At 41.1% G+C, this 13809-nt stretch overlaps 1 protein-coding gene across 9 annotated transcripts in view; it reads right to left on the bottom strand.

The window, feature by feature from the left end:
* The window catches only part of LOC109931499 (ecotropic viral integration site 5 protein homolog), a 219521-nt gene continuing 205712 nt past the window's right edge, over positions 1-13809 (bottom strand). For 5 of the 9 annotated variants that reach the window (XM_048601764.1, XM_048601766.1, XM_048601770.1 and 2 more), the window contains one exon: positions 7-1320. In XM_048601764.1, coding sequence (XP_048457721.1) covers positions 982-1320 — 339 coding nt within the window. In that variant the 3' untranslated portion in view covers positions 7-981. Of the gene's footprint in view, positions 1321-13809 lie in introns of all 9 variants that reach the window. The other 4 variants (XM_048601775.1, XM_048601776.1, XM_048601777.1 and 1 more) reach the window with 1 other exon arrangement.

Here is a 13809-nt window from a genome sequence, read left to right as displayed (position 1 = left end):
CAATGAAAGAAATGCAATGCATTCCCAATTAACATTTAAAAGGTATTTATATTAAAGCTTAACTACATTTCTCCATCATAACAAAGTAACACAAAATTAGATATTGCTGTAACACATACCACAGGTACATTACTATTTGTTAACAAACACCTCAAATGAAAACACAAATTAAAAGGGCAAAATCATGTAAAGATCTATAAACAGAAATCTGAGCATTTGATTTTATTTTATACTTTTAAAAGTATCTCCCTGTAAGATACAAGTTTTTGTGCTGGGATCCTAAGCAAGCCCATGAGCTGTTATCTTTTTAAAAATATGTTCCAATTGCACATATTCTTTGCACTGTGATGCCCAATTAAAACCATCAGCTGACATACTACTGACCAAAATGTGCCTTGAAGGCACTAATGCATTTAATTAATCCTCCGTTAAAATCATCATGTTTATGACAGAAACGAACCAAGTAAAATTTGTCCTCATTAGCATAAAATACAATATTGCACAAGATGATGCATCTTTTTATAAGCAATCAATGTCCCAAGGGCTTCCAATTCCTCTGACTGAAGTATCAAGCAAAAGAAAAAAAATCTCCCATTCTAAATAAATTAGAAAGTGTGCATTTCAAGTTTTAAGAAAGGAGATACTGTATATAATACTGTCAACATCTTATCTCCTGTCTGTTTCACACGCTCTTTTCCATACTAGCATGTGGTGACAACAACCATATTGGAAAGGTTTGGCAAAGGTTAAGGCAGACAAAAGAACAGGTAATGTGACCACGCACCCCCCCCCAAAAAAAATCCATAATGAAATTCAGTACATCATCGTCACCATTTCAATGGCAGATGCCTAGATAATTCCTCACTTTAGTCCTTTATTTTAATCAGCAGGCCAGACTGAAAGCTTCGTTCAGGTCTGAATGATTGGAGCTCACCTGGTCTTTGATATGAACCAGAAAGCCTCATGTGTTCACAGTGATGGTCACACGGTGGTGGAGAAAGATTCTACTTGTTTCTGACTCACTGTGCAGACATTTTGGTTACTAATCTGGTTATAGAGACCAGGGTCTATTGTTCCATCCTCGTTATCACTGTCAGTACTGTCTTCACTGTCCTTATCATTAGTTTCCGTTTGCGCATTTCTGCTGAGGTGGTGAAAATGGTGAGGAACCCCCCGCAGATCACGAACCCTCATGGAATCAGTAATTAGATCTTCATCAGAGGAGTGGAATGAATCATCATCTGCTATGTGGTTCACAATATGGATCCTATCAAAAGTGTGTGGGCCTGAGAAGCCCCTCTGTCCTTTTAGGCACATGATCTGTTGAAACAGAAAATCGTTGTTATTTTGCTACAATCTTGAATATTTATCATTTATAGTATTTAAAAAAAAAACTGGAACAGATCTACAACTTATCCACTAAAATGTTTTTGCCAGTAGTCAATTTCCTCAGACAAAGTTTCCTCCTTACTCCAACATTCAATATTCTGGACACTGACCAAGAAATGCAATCATTGATTATATTCTGAGTGCTTCAGTCAAATGCAAATAAACTGTACCTCTGATTTAAGTTACTGACACATTGGATTAAAAAGAGCTTCAAAATCCAGTGCCCCTTCCCTTATGTGGTAAATATGTGTACACATTATATAGCTGGCGACCAAACCTTGCTTTTACTGTCAGCAATATCAGCCTATCAAAATGAAAGAAAAAGCCCACCTTAAGAGATGTTTAAAAAACCCAGTTCAGAGAGTGCTACAGATACAGAGATATCATCTCGGGAACAGCCTCTTCATCTGAACTGAGTAAATCAAAAATTATTATTGGTTCCCTCTCAACCTGCCACCCCACATTTCCAGTTTTGTTCCTTTTCTCAATTGATCCATACTTGCTTCTGAAATAATTATTTTTCTATCATTAACAACTCCAGTCTTGCAACAAAGAATATTGAATGGTCCGATGAAAGCAATAAAATGATTGCTGGTTAGATGGAATAAAAGCATAAACCTACAGCAGGAATTTTCAGAACAAATTCACGTAAAATTTCACAATTTGTTAAGTAACTGATCTAGTTTTTACAAAATATAAATATCTTAATTCAACAAGAAAATATTAGAAGGGGAAGAATGAGCAGTAAATTCAACCTCCAGGCAGGATTAATAAGGATTTATTGAAAAAAAAAAGAAATATAATATATTAGTTTAACTCAGCATATGAAATGCAAGGAAACTCATAACGTGCCAGGATAACCAAAGAAATATAAACATAGGAATGGCGTTAGTTTTGTTTTTAGCCTTTACAAAGTACACATGCTACAATGTTAGGTTATTGAAGTAACCAGTTGTCCAAAAAAAATCCATAAGGGATATGTATACAACCATTTTGAATCTGCATAAATAATTAAAAAACTGTGATGAAAATGACTGTATTGTTCTAGGTGGAAATTTTACTCATACAAATAAATGTGGTATGAATCGCACCAGTTAGAATGGACTGGGACATACACAGTCAATTACTCACCTGAAGGAGACTGCCCCAGTCCGTTATGCATGTGGTGGAAGGAGGGAGTAAAAAGACAGCAATTTAGAAGAGATGACACTATCCACACCACAGCATTAAAGATTCAATATGGGTGAATTTCAAGCTCTCAATAAGAGCAAATATTAATAAATAAGGCATGTGGATTTTTTATTCAAATTCCTCCTCTCCATGCTTGGAGGTGTTGATTTTTTTTGCTGGGAAATGATTCAATAGGCACTGGCAGGAGTGTGGGTGATATTTTGACAGCTTGATCAAGCTTACCTTTTATTCACATAGTTTCATTAGCAGGCCATTTGACTGATACTTCATGTTGTTCAAACTTTCTCTGCTTAGCCCTCCTTTTTAGGAAGCAGTGAAACATGTTGGAATATCCTTTCATAGCCAGAAGTAAACTCAAGGTGACCATTTTCTACATGGACTGATATGGATTGCTGACATATTACTCATTCATCAGGTCCATCATTGCTGAATTTGAAGCCACTCTCATAGAAAGAGCACAAAAGCTCCCTTCCAGCAGGAATTATTGGAAAAGTTGGCAATGCCAAATTTTTCTTACTGGCTAAGGACACCCAGTGTCATTTAGAGAAGGAAAATACATTTCTCAAGCACTGTAGCTACACAGCATCCTGATAAATACTGATTTGTGTAGAAAATGAGATTTTACTTGTCAATACATTTCCAAATTTACATGTACCAGAATCTGTTTGGTCATTTATTTGTTACAGAACAGTACAGCACTTATCATTTAAAAATACCCATCATCTTCTTAAATGGATAGGAGGTGCCTCATTATTTTCCAGTTGCTAGTATCACATTGATAGTTAATAAAGGTTGATTTAAAATACTGGTCCAAGTTATATTTCAAGCTCTAGTGAAGGAAAATGGAACATTTTTGCTTTTACATATGTGCAGAATTAATGCTTAATGCTATCAGAAAGCCAATACTTCCGTTTAAAATGAAGTTTAAATTATTCTTTATGATCCAGCTAGTTCCTTAGAGCACAAACTGTGACTTCCACTCGCAGTAATTACTTTATAATTTACAGCTAAAGTGGTGTGGTACTGGTTTACTAATGTCATAGGGTTATAATACCACTGGAGGTCTTTCAGCCCATTGGATCCATGCTGGTTGACTGGACAGCAATCTAATCAGTACCAATCAACTGCTTTACCTAAGTTTATTTTCCTTAAAGGCGCATCCATTTTCCTTTTAAAATTATTCATAGTCTCTGCTTCCACCACCCTGTTGGTTAATATTACTCTGTGCCTGAATAGCAGTTTATGTTAAGTTGGCACTTTTTTCTCAGCAACATAACATATCCTAAGGTTAATAAAATTCAAACCTTGGAAACTCTGCTAGATGGGCATACGTAAATTTGTATTGGAGATGGTTGCAACTGCATTGGACACCATGTACAAATCAATAAATACAAGATATGAATGTGGAAATAGAAGTATATTGTAAAAAGGAGCAGTGTAGCTGAGGAGTGTAATATTAACTTTGTGCTTATTTTCAACAGAGATGCATGGCAGCTTACAAATGAGACACAAACCTGGAGTTGATTTTAAACAGGAGTTTTATAAGTAATAGACATTGCAAGGCTGAAATGGCACCCAAGAATGTGTTATTTTGATGTTAATTTTCATCTTATTGTGGGGTCTTGGGGTAGGTAGCGGGTCAGCATGCAGGAAGAGACACAGGGCTACTGTTTCAGGTCCTAGGGGCTAGGTGTGTCATTTGTTAGCTTGGTGGTGGGGTGATGGGTGTGTGGAAGCAAGACAGGGATTGGGGGTTGTCAGATGTCCGGGCAAGGGTTTGTTGCATTCCAGGTTTTTTCTTGCAGTGGGGGAGGGTGCTGACGTTGGCACTAGGGCCATTGATACGAAGGGCTGTTCAATTAAGGGTGCTGAGGATGCAAAGGGTCTAGGGGAGTGGTAGGTGGTGGTGGGGTGGGGAGTTAAATCAGGGAGAAGTCAGTAGTTATGCAGGACTTAGACTAAGTATTTAATTATCTAACTTCTTGTGCTCAAGTAATAACTGCGGCTGAACCCTGTGAATTAAATGGAGACTTTGAGGGTTCCAGCACCAGGGAATTGTCCGTCAGACTCTTAACTGCCCAATTTCTTGGGCAATTCCTTTGGAGTCTACCATGTCTAGGATTCCACACTGTGAAAATAACTAAGTGGTTATTGGATAATCTGGGCCAGTATATCCCCTGGACTTTCTTCAGTTTTATACATGACTACAGGCTAATTAGTCTATCAGACAGTCTGTGTGTGATTAAATCATGTTTATCTCAAGGGCTATTCACAGTGAAATACAACAAGGAAATGTCCAACTTACTCCTAAAAATGTGATCTATGCTGTTGCAAAAAGTACAGGTTCCCTGCCTTAACGGCAATAGGTCAAGTATACATGGACTTTGGTTCAGGGCGATAGTTAGCCTACCGTCACTTAAGATTGGAGGATGGTTAGAGCCATAAACAGGGATTGCATCTCAGTGGTCACAGGTCCATGAACATACTCTGGTAAATCAGGATGCATAAAATTTTGTATTACAAAGAATTGTTAGGTAGTACAGATCTTAGTATCGTTGAAAAAAAGATTCTGTCAAAGTTTTTCCATCTAGTGCTCATGAAGACCAATATTGTGAATTCAGATCTTCTACCTTAATATAATCTCCCTAATTAATACTTGTTGTTCTCTCTTTAACAATTCATTCCTAACCAATGTTCAAGTTTTATCTATAGATACTAACTTAAGCTTGTGCAGTACCTTTGTAATTTTAAACTTCAAGATTTGTGGTAACCTAGGTACACTCTGTATTGCAATTTTGGAACGTCAACATACGAGGTTGTTTCCTCAATAATGTCTAGGAAATTGAATCATCAGATTCTATCCCATCTGGTGCCTGTCACATGCTAAGTTATTTTTGTATGTGTTCCTTTGTTGTTTTATCGATGACTGACGCAAGAATAAATTTATCGAGGTTTGTTTTGTTACCTTGCTCGAAAACAGGTGGCACATCGGCTGATTCACAATCCACTGGAATCTCTTCATGATGGTGGTTAGTATTTCACAGATTTCAATGTCTGTCCCATTAAGGATCCTGGGAATTTAGCATTTTCTTGCACTCTAAGCCTGCCTATCATTGCAAGTATCACCAGACCAACCGTGTAGACGTAGAACCTCCTATATTGGTGGGTTTGCTTCTCGAGAGTGTTTCCAGGAAATAATCATCCACTACCCTCTAAAGAGGAGTCAGATTTCGCCTGAAACATTAACATGTCATCTCTCAACATACGCTGCTGGCAAGAAGGGCATTTCTAGCACTTGCTGGTTTTAATTATTTGTGTTAACTTCTTTTGTTAATCTCCAGTTCAAAGACATGCTCATCCTTAATGGGCCTCATTTTTTTTTTTGATAACTCTCTTGCTTGATAATACTGAAACCAACGTTTTTTCCTATTGTTTGGTCTCAACAGCCAAGTTAATTTCAAATTCCTACTCTGCCCATCTGAGTCTTTTGTACATCTATTTCCGTAGCTCTTTGCGCTTTCTTTCTAGTGTTTTTCATCTCCCTTCTACCTACCTACTTAAGTATTTTTGTATTATTAATTCAGGAGAAAAATTTAGAGACAGCATCCCAGAAGTTTGAGCTGAAAGAATTGCTGTGATAGGGTTAGGTTAGAAAGATAAAATTGAGGATGAGTAAGAAGAATGGATTGGATGAGCATTCAGACTTCAGGAAGTTTATGGGATGGATGGCAGCTACAGCATTAAGTAGAAGTTAAAAAGATTTTAAAATTAAGGAGTTGCCAACCAGGAGCCAGTGAACATCAGAAAGCCCAGAGGTGATAGACAAGTGACATCTGGAGTGAACTGGGGCATTCTTTTACGATGATCCGCAAAACTTACCACTTTGATTATGCTTTACTTCATCCATCCTGATAGCTCCTTGGATGAAACAGTACTTCCATTAATATTAGCCCTGTTAATCACCTTGGGATGTTTCACCATGCTAAATTTACCACTTAAGTGGAAGCAGCTTTTTTCGTTTGCTCATGGCATGTGGGTGTTGCTGGCTGGGTCAGCATTTATTGGCTGCCCCTAATTATCCAAGTTAACAGTCAACCACATTGCTGTGGGTCTGGAATCACATGTAGGCCAGACCAAGTAAGGATTGCACACTTCCTCCTCATTAATCTGTTTAGGTTTTTTTTTTGACCCTGCATTAGCTTTTCTTTTGATGCATATATCCTCCATACTGAGAAGAATTTCCTTAAGTGAAGCTTTTCTAAGTACTAACTAATAATGCCCAGTCCATTATTCCCCTCATTACATAAAACTGGCCCTTTCAGAGTTGCAAAGTTGAGCACTGATATGTTGTATTGATTTATCATGCCAAATGCAATTATTTTATGGTTGTCATCATTCAGAGGTGTTAAAATATGCTTGTTCTGCCTAATGCAGTGAATGAGAATACAACCATGTACACAAATAATTAGTTCAGATTCTAGACCATCTGGAAGTTTTCAGTTTATACTAAACTGGTTGAAGTTCTCACACTTCAGTAACTTGCTGCTTAAACATATCTTCAAAGAATAGTCTGTGGTTATCTTTTAGACTTATGGAAGTTAGGAAATTCCCTTCATTCCTTTCACATTACATATACACAGCCTGACTATCTCCAAATTACCTATGCAACACAAGGGATGGTTTACTACATCTCACTTGATATTAAAATTCTGCCTCTGGAAGTTTTAAAATTTTTATTATATAAAAAATACATAACGTATATCTTATTTAAATATTTTTCACATGCATACCACCCATATTAATCGGTAAAGCCTGATTTTCTGCAATTTCTGACTTGTTCCCCTCTTTATTTTCCAAAAGAAACAATGTGGGTCCATCCAACAAACTAACTCTGAATTGTTCTTATGACATGTCTCCTTGGCAGCAGTAACTTCTTACTTACTACGGTTTTGTTGTCTTGTTTTGGATGTTGCCCTCATCACAGCTATTAGGATCTGCATTTGTCTAGACCCACGTTTCAAAATAGGTTATCAGGTACTTCCTACCCTTGAGCTTCCTTTTTATCTGTGAGGCCATCTTCTAAAATGTTTCCTTCAGACAATGTGAAAGTGCGCGAGAGTGAGCGCGCGAGAGTGAGCGCGCGAGAGTGAGAATGAGAAGAGCGAGAGCATGAGCGTGTGTATCCCAGCCACTGGATCTTAACCCTGATAATTCTTCAGTTCAAGCATCGCAATGCTCCCACAAATCATGCATATATATTCGGTTAGAGACAAAAAAAACTGCAGATGCTGGAATCCAAGGTAGACAAACAGGAGGCTGGATGAACACAGCCGGCCACGCAGCATCTGGAAGAAAGGAGGAGTTAACATTTTGGGAATTACCCTTCTTTAGGGCTGGATGTGGGGATAGGGGGAACCGCAGATAAAAGAGTGGAGGGGGAGGCTGGGGTGGAAGTGGAATGGTGGTGATAGGTGGACACTACTAGTAGGTATGACCTGGTTGGTCGATGAGAGGGATGGTCAGAAGATGGAATGGAAGGAAGGAGGGGGGGCTGGAAAGGGAGCCGGGGTATGGGTGGGAAGGTTATTTGAAATTGGAGAACTCCATTCTGAGTCCTCCAGGCTGTAGGGTGCCCAGGCAGAAGACGAGGTGGCGTTCCTCAAATTTGCGTTCCGAGTTGTTGCTGGAGGCAGCCAAGGGCGGACAAGCCGGGGGTGGGGAGAATTGAAATGTACGGTGATCAGGAGGTTAGGTTGGCCATTACGGGCCAGGTGAAGGTGCTCGGTGAAATGGTCACCTAGTCTACATTTGGTCTTGTTAATGTAGAGAAGACCAAATTGGGAGCACCAGATGCAATAGACTAGGTTGGAGGAGATACAGGTGGAGCTCTGTCGGTGAGGGAGGTAGTGTGTGGGCCGGCGTTGCATCTTTTATGGTTATAGGGGAAGGTAACGGGCGGGTTGGAGTGGTTGGTTGCGAGTGTGGTGCGAAGTAAGGAGTGGCGAAGGGAATGGTCTATGCGGAAGGCAAAGAGGGGTTGGGAGTGGAAGATGTTCTGTGTGGTGGGGTCTAATTGGAGTTGGCAGAAGTATTTAAGGATGTGCAGGCTGGTGGGCTGGACAGTGAGGACAAGGGGGACCTGACCTTTATTTTGTTCGGGGGTGGGAAGGTGGTGATGGTTAAGAACTGTGGAGCAGGGAATGGAGGTGGTGCGGTGGAGGGCTATCTGGAAGACACAGCAGGGAAAAGAGTGCTGTTTGAAAAAGGCAGCCATCCGGGATGCTTGGGAGTGGAACATCTCCTCATCAGAGCAGATGCGACTGAGACAGAGGAATTGGGAAAACAGGATGGAAGTTTTGCAGGATACAGGGTGGGAGGAGGTGTAGTCAAGGCAGCTATGGGAGTCTGGGGTTTACTGTAAATGTCGGTCCATAAACTGTCACCAGAAATAGAAATGGAGAGGTCAAGAAAGGGGAAGGAGGTGTCTGAGATAGACCAAGTGAATGTGAGGGCAGGGTGGAGGTTGTTAGTGAAGTTGATAAACTGCTCCAGTTCAGTCTGGGTGCAGGGTGCAGGATGCAGGATGCAGCACCGATGCAGTCATCGATGTAACGGCAGAAGAGTTGGGAAACAGTACCAGTGTATGTACTGAAGAGGGACTGTTCGACATAACCGACAAACAGGCAGGGGTGGTTTGGGCCCATGTGATTGCCCACGGTAACCCCATGGATTTGAAGAAAGTGGAAGAATTGAAGGAAAAGTTATTGAAGGTGAGGACAAGTTCAGCGAGGTGGAGGAAGTTATTGGTGGGGGCAACTGGGTCTGTTGGAGAGGAAGAAACTGAGGCCCTGTAGGCCATCCTTGTGGGGTATGGACGTGTACAGGGATTGCACGTCCATAGTAAAGATGAAGTGCTGGGGGCCAGGGAACTGGAAACTTCCAAAGAGGTGGAGGGTGTAGTTTGTGCCCTGGATGTGGAGAGTGCCTAGACCAAGGGGGGCAGAAAGGAGTTGACGTGGGAACAGATAAGTTGGGTGGGGCAAGAGTATGCGGAGACGATGGGTCGGCTGAGTTGGTTGGGCTTGTGGATCTTGAGGAGCAGGTAGAACCAGGCAGTGTGGGGCTGGGGGACTATAAGGCTGGAGGCAGTAGAGGGGAAGTCAATGTTAAACTAAGCATCAGATGTTACACCCCACCCGATTGCAGTGTCTTAATTGGAGACTCAATTATATTGTACGTTGTAAAGCGGGTATTCACTGAGTTGTGTTCCCTAACTAATGAGTCAGGTTAAAATTGAACTCATAAAGCTAGTTCCTAATATCACCATTTCTGTTCTTTGAATTGCTGTCCCACTCAAGTATCAACTTCCTCACTTTTAAAAAAAAATCTCCCCAATACTGTAAGGTTTAGACTCACTGCAAGAACTTGAGAGAGAGATAGGATGGAAGTACAGATCGGAAGAAAATCTACTTGTGCATTTCTGGGCATTTGTTGAAGGTACAGGTCATTTAGGTATCCTCATTTCCCACGGTGCACTGTATTTACTACAGACATTAGCAGACCACTTGAAGAGGAGTCGGAAGAAAAAAATCCAAGCCTGCAGCTACAACCAGATAAAATAAAATGAAATAGGATAATTTTAATCAAAATATTGCATTTTATAGAAAATTCACCTGACTTGCACAAATGATAAAATGTTAAAGCTTTAAACAATAGGCTTTATGAAGAATGAATGGGAGAATTTTAACTTGGTAAAAGCAAACTGTCTGAACTGCTACCAATGGAACAGATCCAATCCGGCCAATTTAGACCCCGTAAATTTACCCTTGATCATCAGGAAAGTGATGAAAGATGTCATGAATGGTACTGTCAAACAGCACATGCACAGCAGTACCTGCTCATAGATGCCCAGTTTGGGTTCTGCCAGGGACACTCAACTCCTGACCTCATTACCTCATTGGTTCAAACATGGACAAAAGCGCCAAATTCCAGATGTGAAGTGAGAGTGACAGCTCTTGACATCAAGGCTACATTCGACCAAGTGTGGTATCAAGAAGTCCCAGCAAAACTGAAATCAATGGGTATTGGGGGCAAACTCTCCATTGGTTGGCGTCATACCTAGCATATTGGAAGATGGTTGTAGTTGCTGGAGGTCAATCATCTCAGCTCCAGGGAAAGTCTGCAGGAGTTCCTCAAGGTAATGTTCTAGGCCCAATCATCTTAAGCTGCTTTATCAATGACCTTTCCTCCATCATAAAATCAGAAGTGGAGATGTTTGCCAATGATTGCATAATGTTCAATACCATTCGTGACTCCTCAGATATTGAAGCAGTCCATGTTCAAATCCAACAAGACCTGGACAATATCCAAGCCTGGGCTGACAACTGGCAAGTAACATTCATGCCACACAAATGCCAGGCGATGACCATCTCCAATAAAAGACATCTAACCACCACCCCTTGACATTCAATGGTGTTCTCATCACTGTGTCCCCAGCTATCAACATCTTTGCGGTTACTATTGACCAGTAACTCAACTGGGTTCACCACATAAACATAGTGGCTACAAGAGGAGGTCAAAGGCTAGAAAATAGTCCGGCAAGTAACTCACCTCCTGGCTCCCCAACCCTCTCCATCATCTACAAGGTACAAGTCAGGAAAATGATTGAAAACTCCCCACTTGCCTCGATGCTGTAACTCAGACAGCACTCAAGCAGCTTTATACCATTCAGGAAAAATGACCCCACTTGATTGGCACCACATCCACAAGCATTTACTCACTCGACCACCAATGCTGAGTAGCAGTATTGTGTACTACCTACAAGAAGCACTGCAGAAATTCACCAAAGACCCTGAGTTAGCATCTTCTAAACCTACAATCACTTCCACCTAGAAGGATAAGGGCAGCAAATACCTGGGAACACCACACTTGCAAGTTCCCCTCCAAGCCACTCACCATCCTGACTTGGAAACATATTGCCATTCCTTCAATGTCATGGGATCAACATTTCGGAATTCCCTCCATAAGGGCATTGTGGGTCAATCTACGGCATGTGAACCGCAGCGGTTCAAGAAGGCAGCTCACCACCACCCTCTCAAGGGCAACAAGGGATGGGCAATAAAAATGCTGGCCCAGCCAGCAATGCCCACATCCCACAAGTGAATAGAAAAAAAAATTCCTGGTAATCCCTTGAAACTTAAACAACTCTGTCCAATTTTATACTGACACTATATTTTTTTGGTTTGCTTTGATTAGCGTAGACTTAGTAATATGCATAGTAACATGATTGTTATTATGAAAAGGCTAAGATATCTGATGCAATGAGCAAGGTTTGTCAGCAAAATTTGACATAGCAGTATAAATCAGAATAAATCTTAAGGAGAACGCACTATGTGCTTGAGGGAAAAAGGAAATCAGTGGGGGGAGGATAGGATAATTCTGAACATTATTTCAATGTTGGCCAACATAGGTAGGAAATGTCTTGTGAGGCTAAATCTGCAAGTATCTTAAACATTGAGAATTTTGCAAAACAGGAATTGGGCAGTGTGATAGGACACCACTAAATGATTCATACATTGAGCCTTAAGTCGAGGCTTTTGTTGTTCTTTCTCTGAATTGACTTCTCTAATTTTCAGAATTACCTCCTCTTCAACTGTCCTTGATATCAATTGCTGAAAACAAACTGTCAAATTGTTCCTAGTGATAAAATATCATGTAGTGGTGGCTGGGAATTCGTTCAGATTTTGTAGTCTATGTTTAATGTTGAAGCACACTTGGCATAAGGCAATTTAGCTAAAACTTACAGAAAATTGTAATTGGAGAATATTTTCGGGAAAATAAACTGCATCCAGTGACTGAAAATAAGTGCAGATTTAGTGACAAACCATTCAGTAATCTGGATGCAGCACAAGCTGATGAGTGATGCACATCAGTGAAAAATAACTGCACATCCCCCACCCAGCTCTAACTTACAGAAATGATCTTGCACGTAGACAGGACAATGTTCAAAAGGTAAGGGCATTTGAACTTTTCCCACAGGACTTCCATGTTCAACCAGACTAGAGAGGGTAAAGGTAGACACCGAGATGTTTCTTATTCTTATTCAAAGACCTATGTTACAATTCTTTAAGTACACACTGGACTCCATAACTGGCTGGAAGATAAACTTCTTTTGTACTTATTTGGTTAGAATTGATGCAAGCAAAATCAAAATAGCTGTGAATGCTGGAGATGTGAAACAGAAACAGAAAATGGAGCATGTGGCAACATCTGTGGTAAAAAGAGAGTTAACATTTCAAGTCTGATATGATGCTTCTTTGGATTTGAAAAGAGAGGCAGAGAAGTGGTAGGTTTTTGTGCACTGTGGAAAGAAGTGATAAGGAGCAAGTAGAACAAAAGGGAAAGTTCAGAGGACGAATGAGATTAAAGATCACAGGTGTCACAAAATCAATGGCAAAGGAACCAGTAATGGCTGTTAAGTGGTCCAGTGTAGGCGTTAATAGCAGAATATAGGTCAGCTTTGCTGAAAGCAAAACCAAGAAAACCAGACCCTGGGGGTTGGCTGGAGGTGGCTAAAAGGTCAGGGAATTAAGGTGAATCAGAGAAAGTAGGAACTGCAGATGCTGGAGAATCCGAGACAACAAGGTGCAGGGCTGGATGAACACAGCAGGCCAAGCAGCATCATAGGAGCAGAGAGGCTGACGTTTCGGGCCTAGACCCTGCTTCAGAAAAGGGGGAGGGGAAGGGGGTTCCGAAATAAATAGGGAGAGAGTGGGAGGCGGATAGAAGAGGGATAGAGGAGAGGAAACAAACAGGTCGAAGAGGCAGGGATGGAGCCAGTAAAGGTGAGTGTAGGTAGGGAGTTAGGAAGGGGATAGGTCAGTCCAGGGAGGACGGACAGGTCAAGGGGGCGGGATGAGGTTGGTCGGTAGGAGATGGAGGTGCGGCTTGAGGTGGGAGGAGGGGATAGGTGGGAGGAAGAACAGGTTAGGGAGGCAGGGACGAGTTGGACTGGTTTTGGGATGCGGTGGGGGGAGGGGAGATTTTGAAACTTGTGAAATCCACATTGATACTATTGGGCTGCAGGGTTCCCAAGCGGAATATAAGTTGCTGTTCCTGCAACCTTCGGGTGGCATCATTGTGGCACTGCAGGAGGCCCAGGATGGACATGTCGTCTGAGGAATGGGAGGGGGAGTTGAAATGGTTTGCGACTGGGAAGTGCAGTTGTTT

Source organism: Rhincodon typus, chromosome 10, assembly GCF_021869965.1.
Source record: "Rhincodon typus isolate 14 chromosome 10, sRhiTyp1.1, whole genome shotgun sequence".
In the NCBI taxonomy this organism is placed as follows: Eukaryota; Metazoa; Chordata; class Chondrichthyes; order Orectolobiformes; family Rhincodontidae; genus Rhincodon; species Rhincodon typus.
This window is presented reverse-complemented; position numbering and strand designations above follow the sequence as displayed.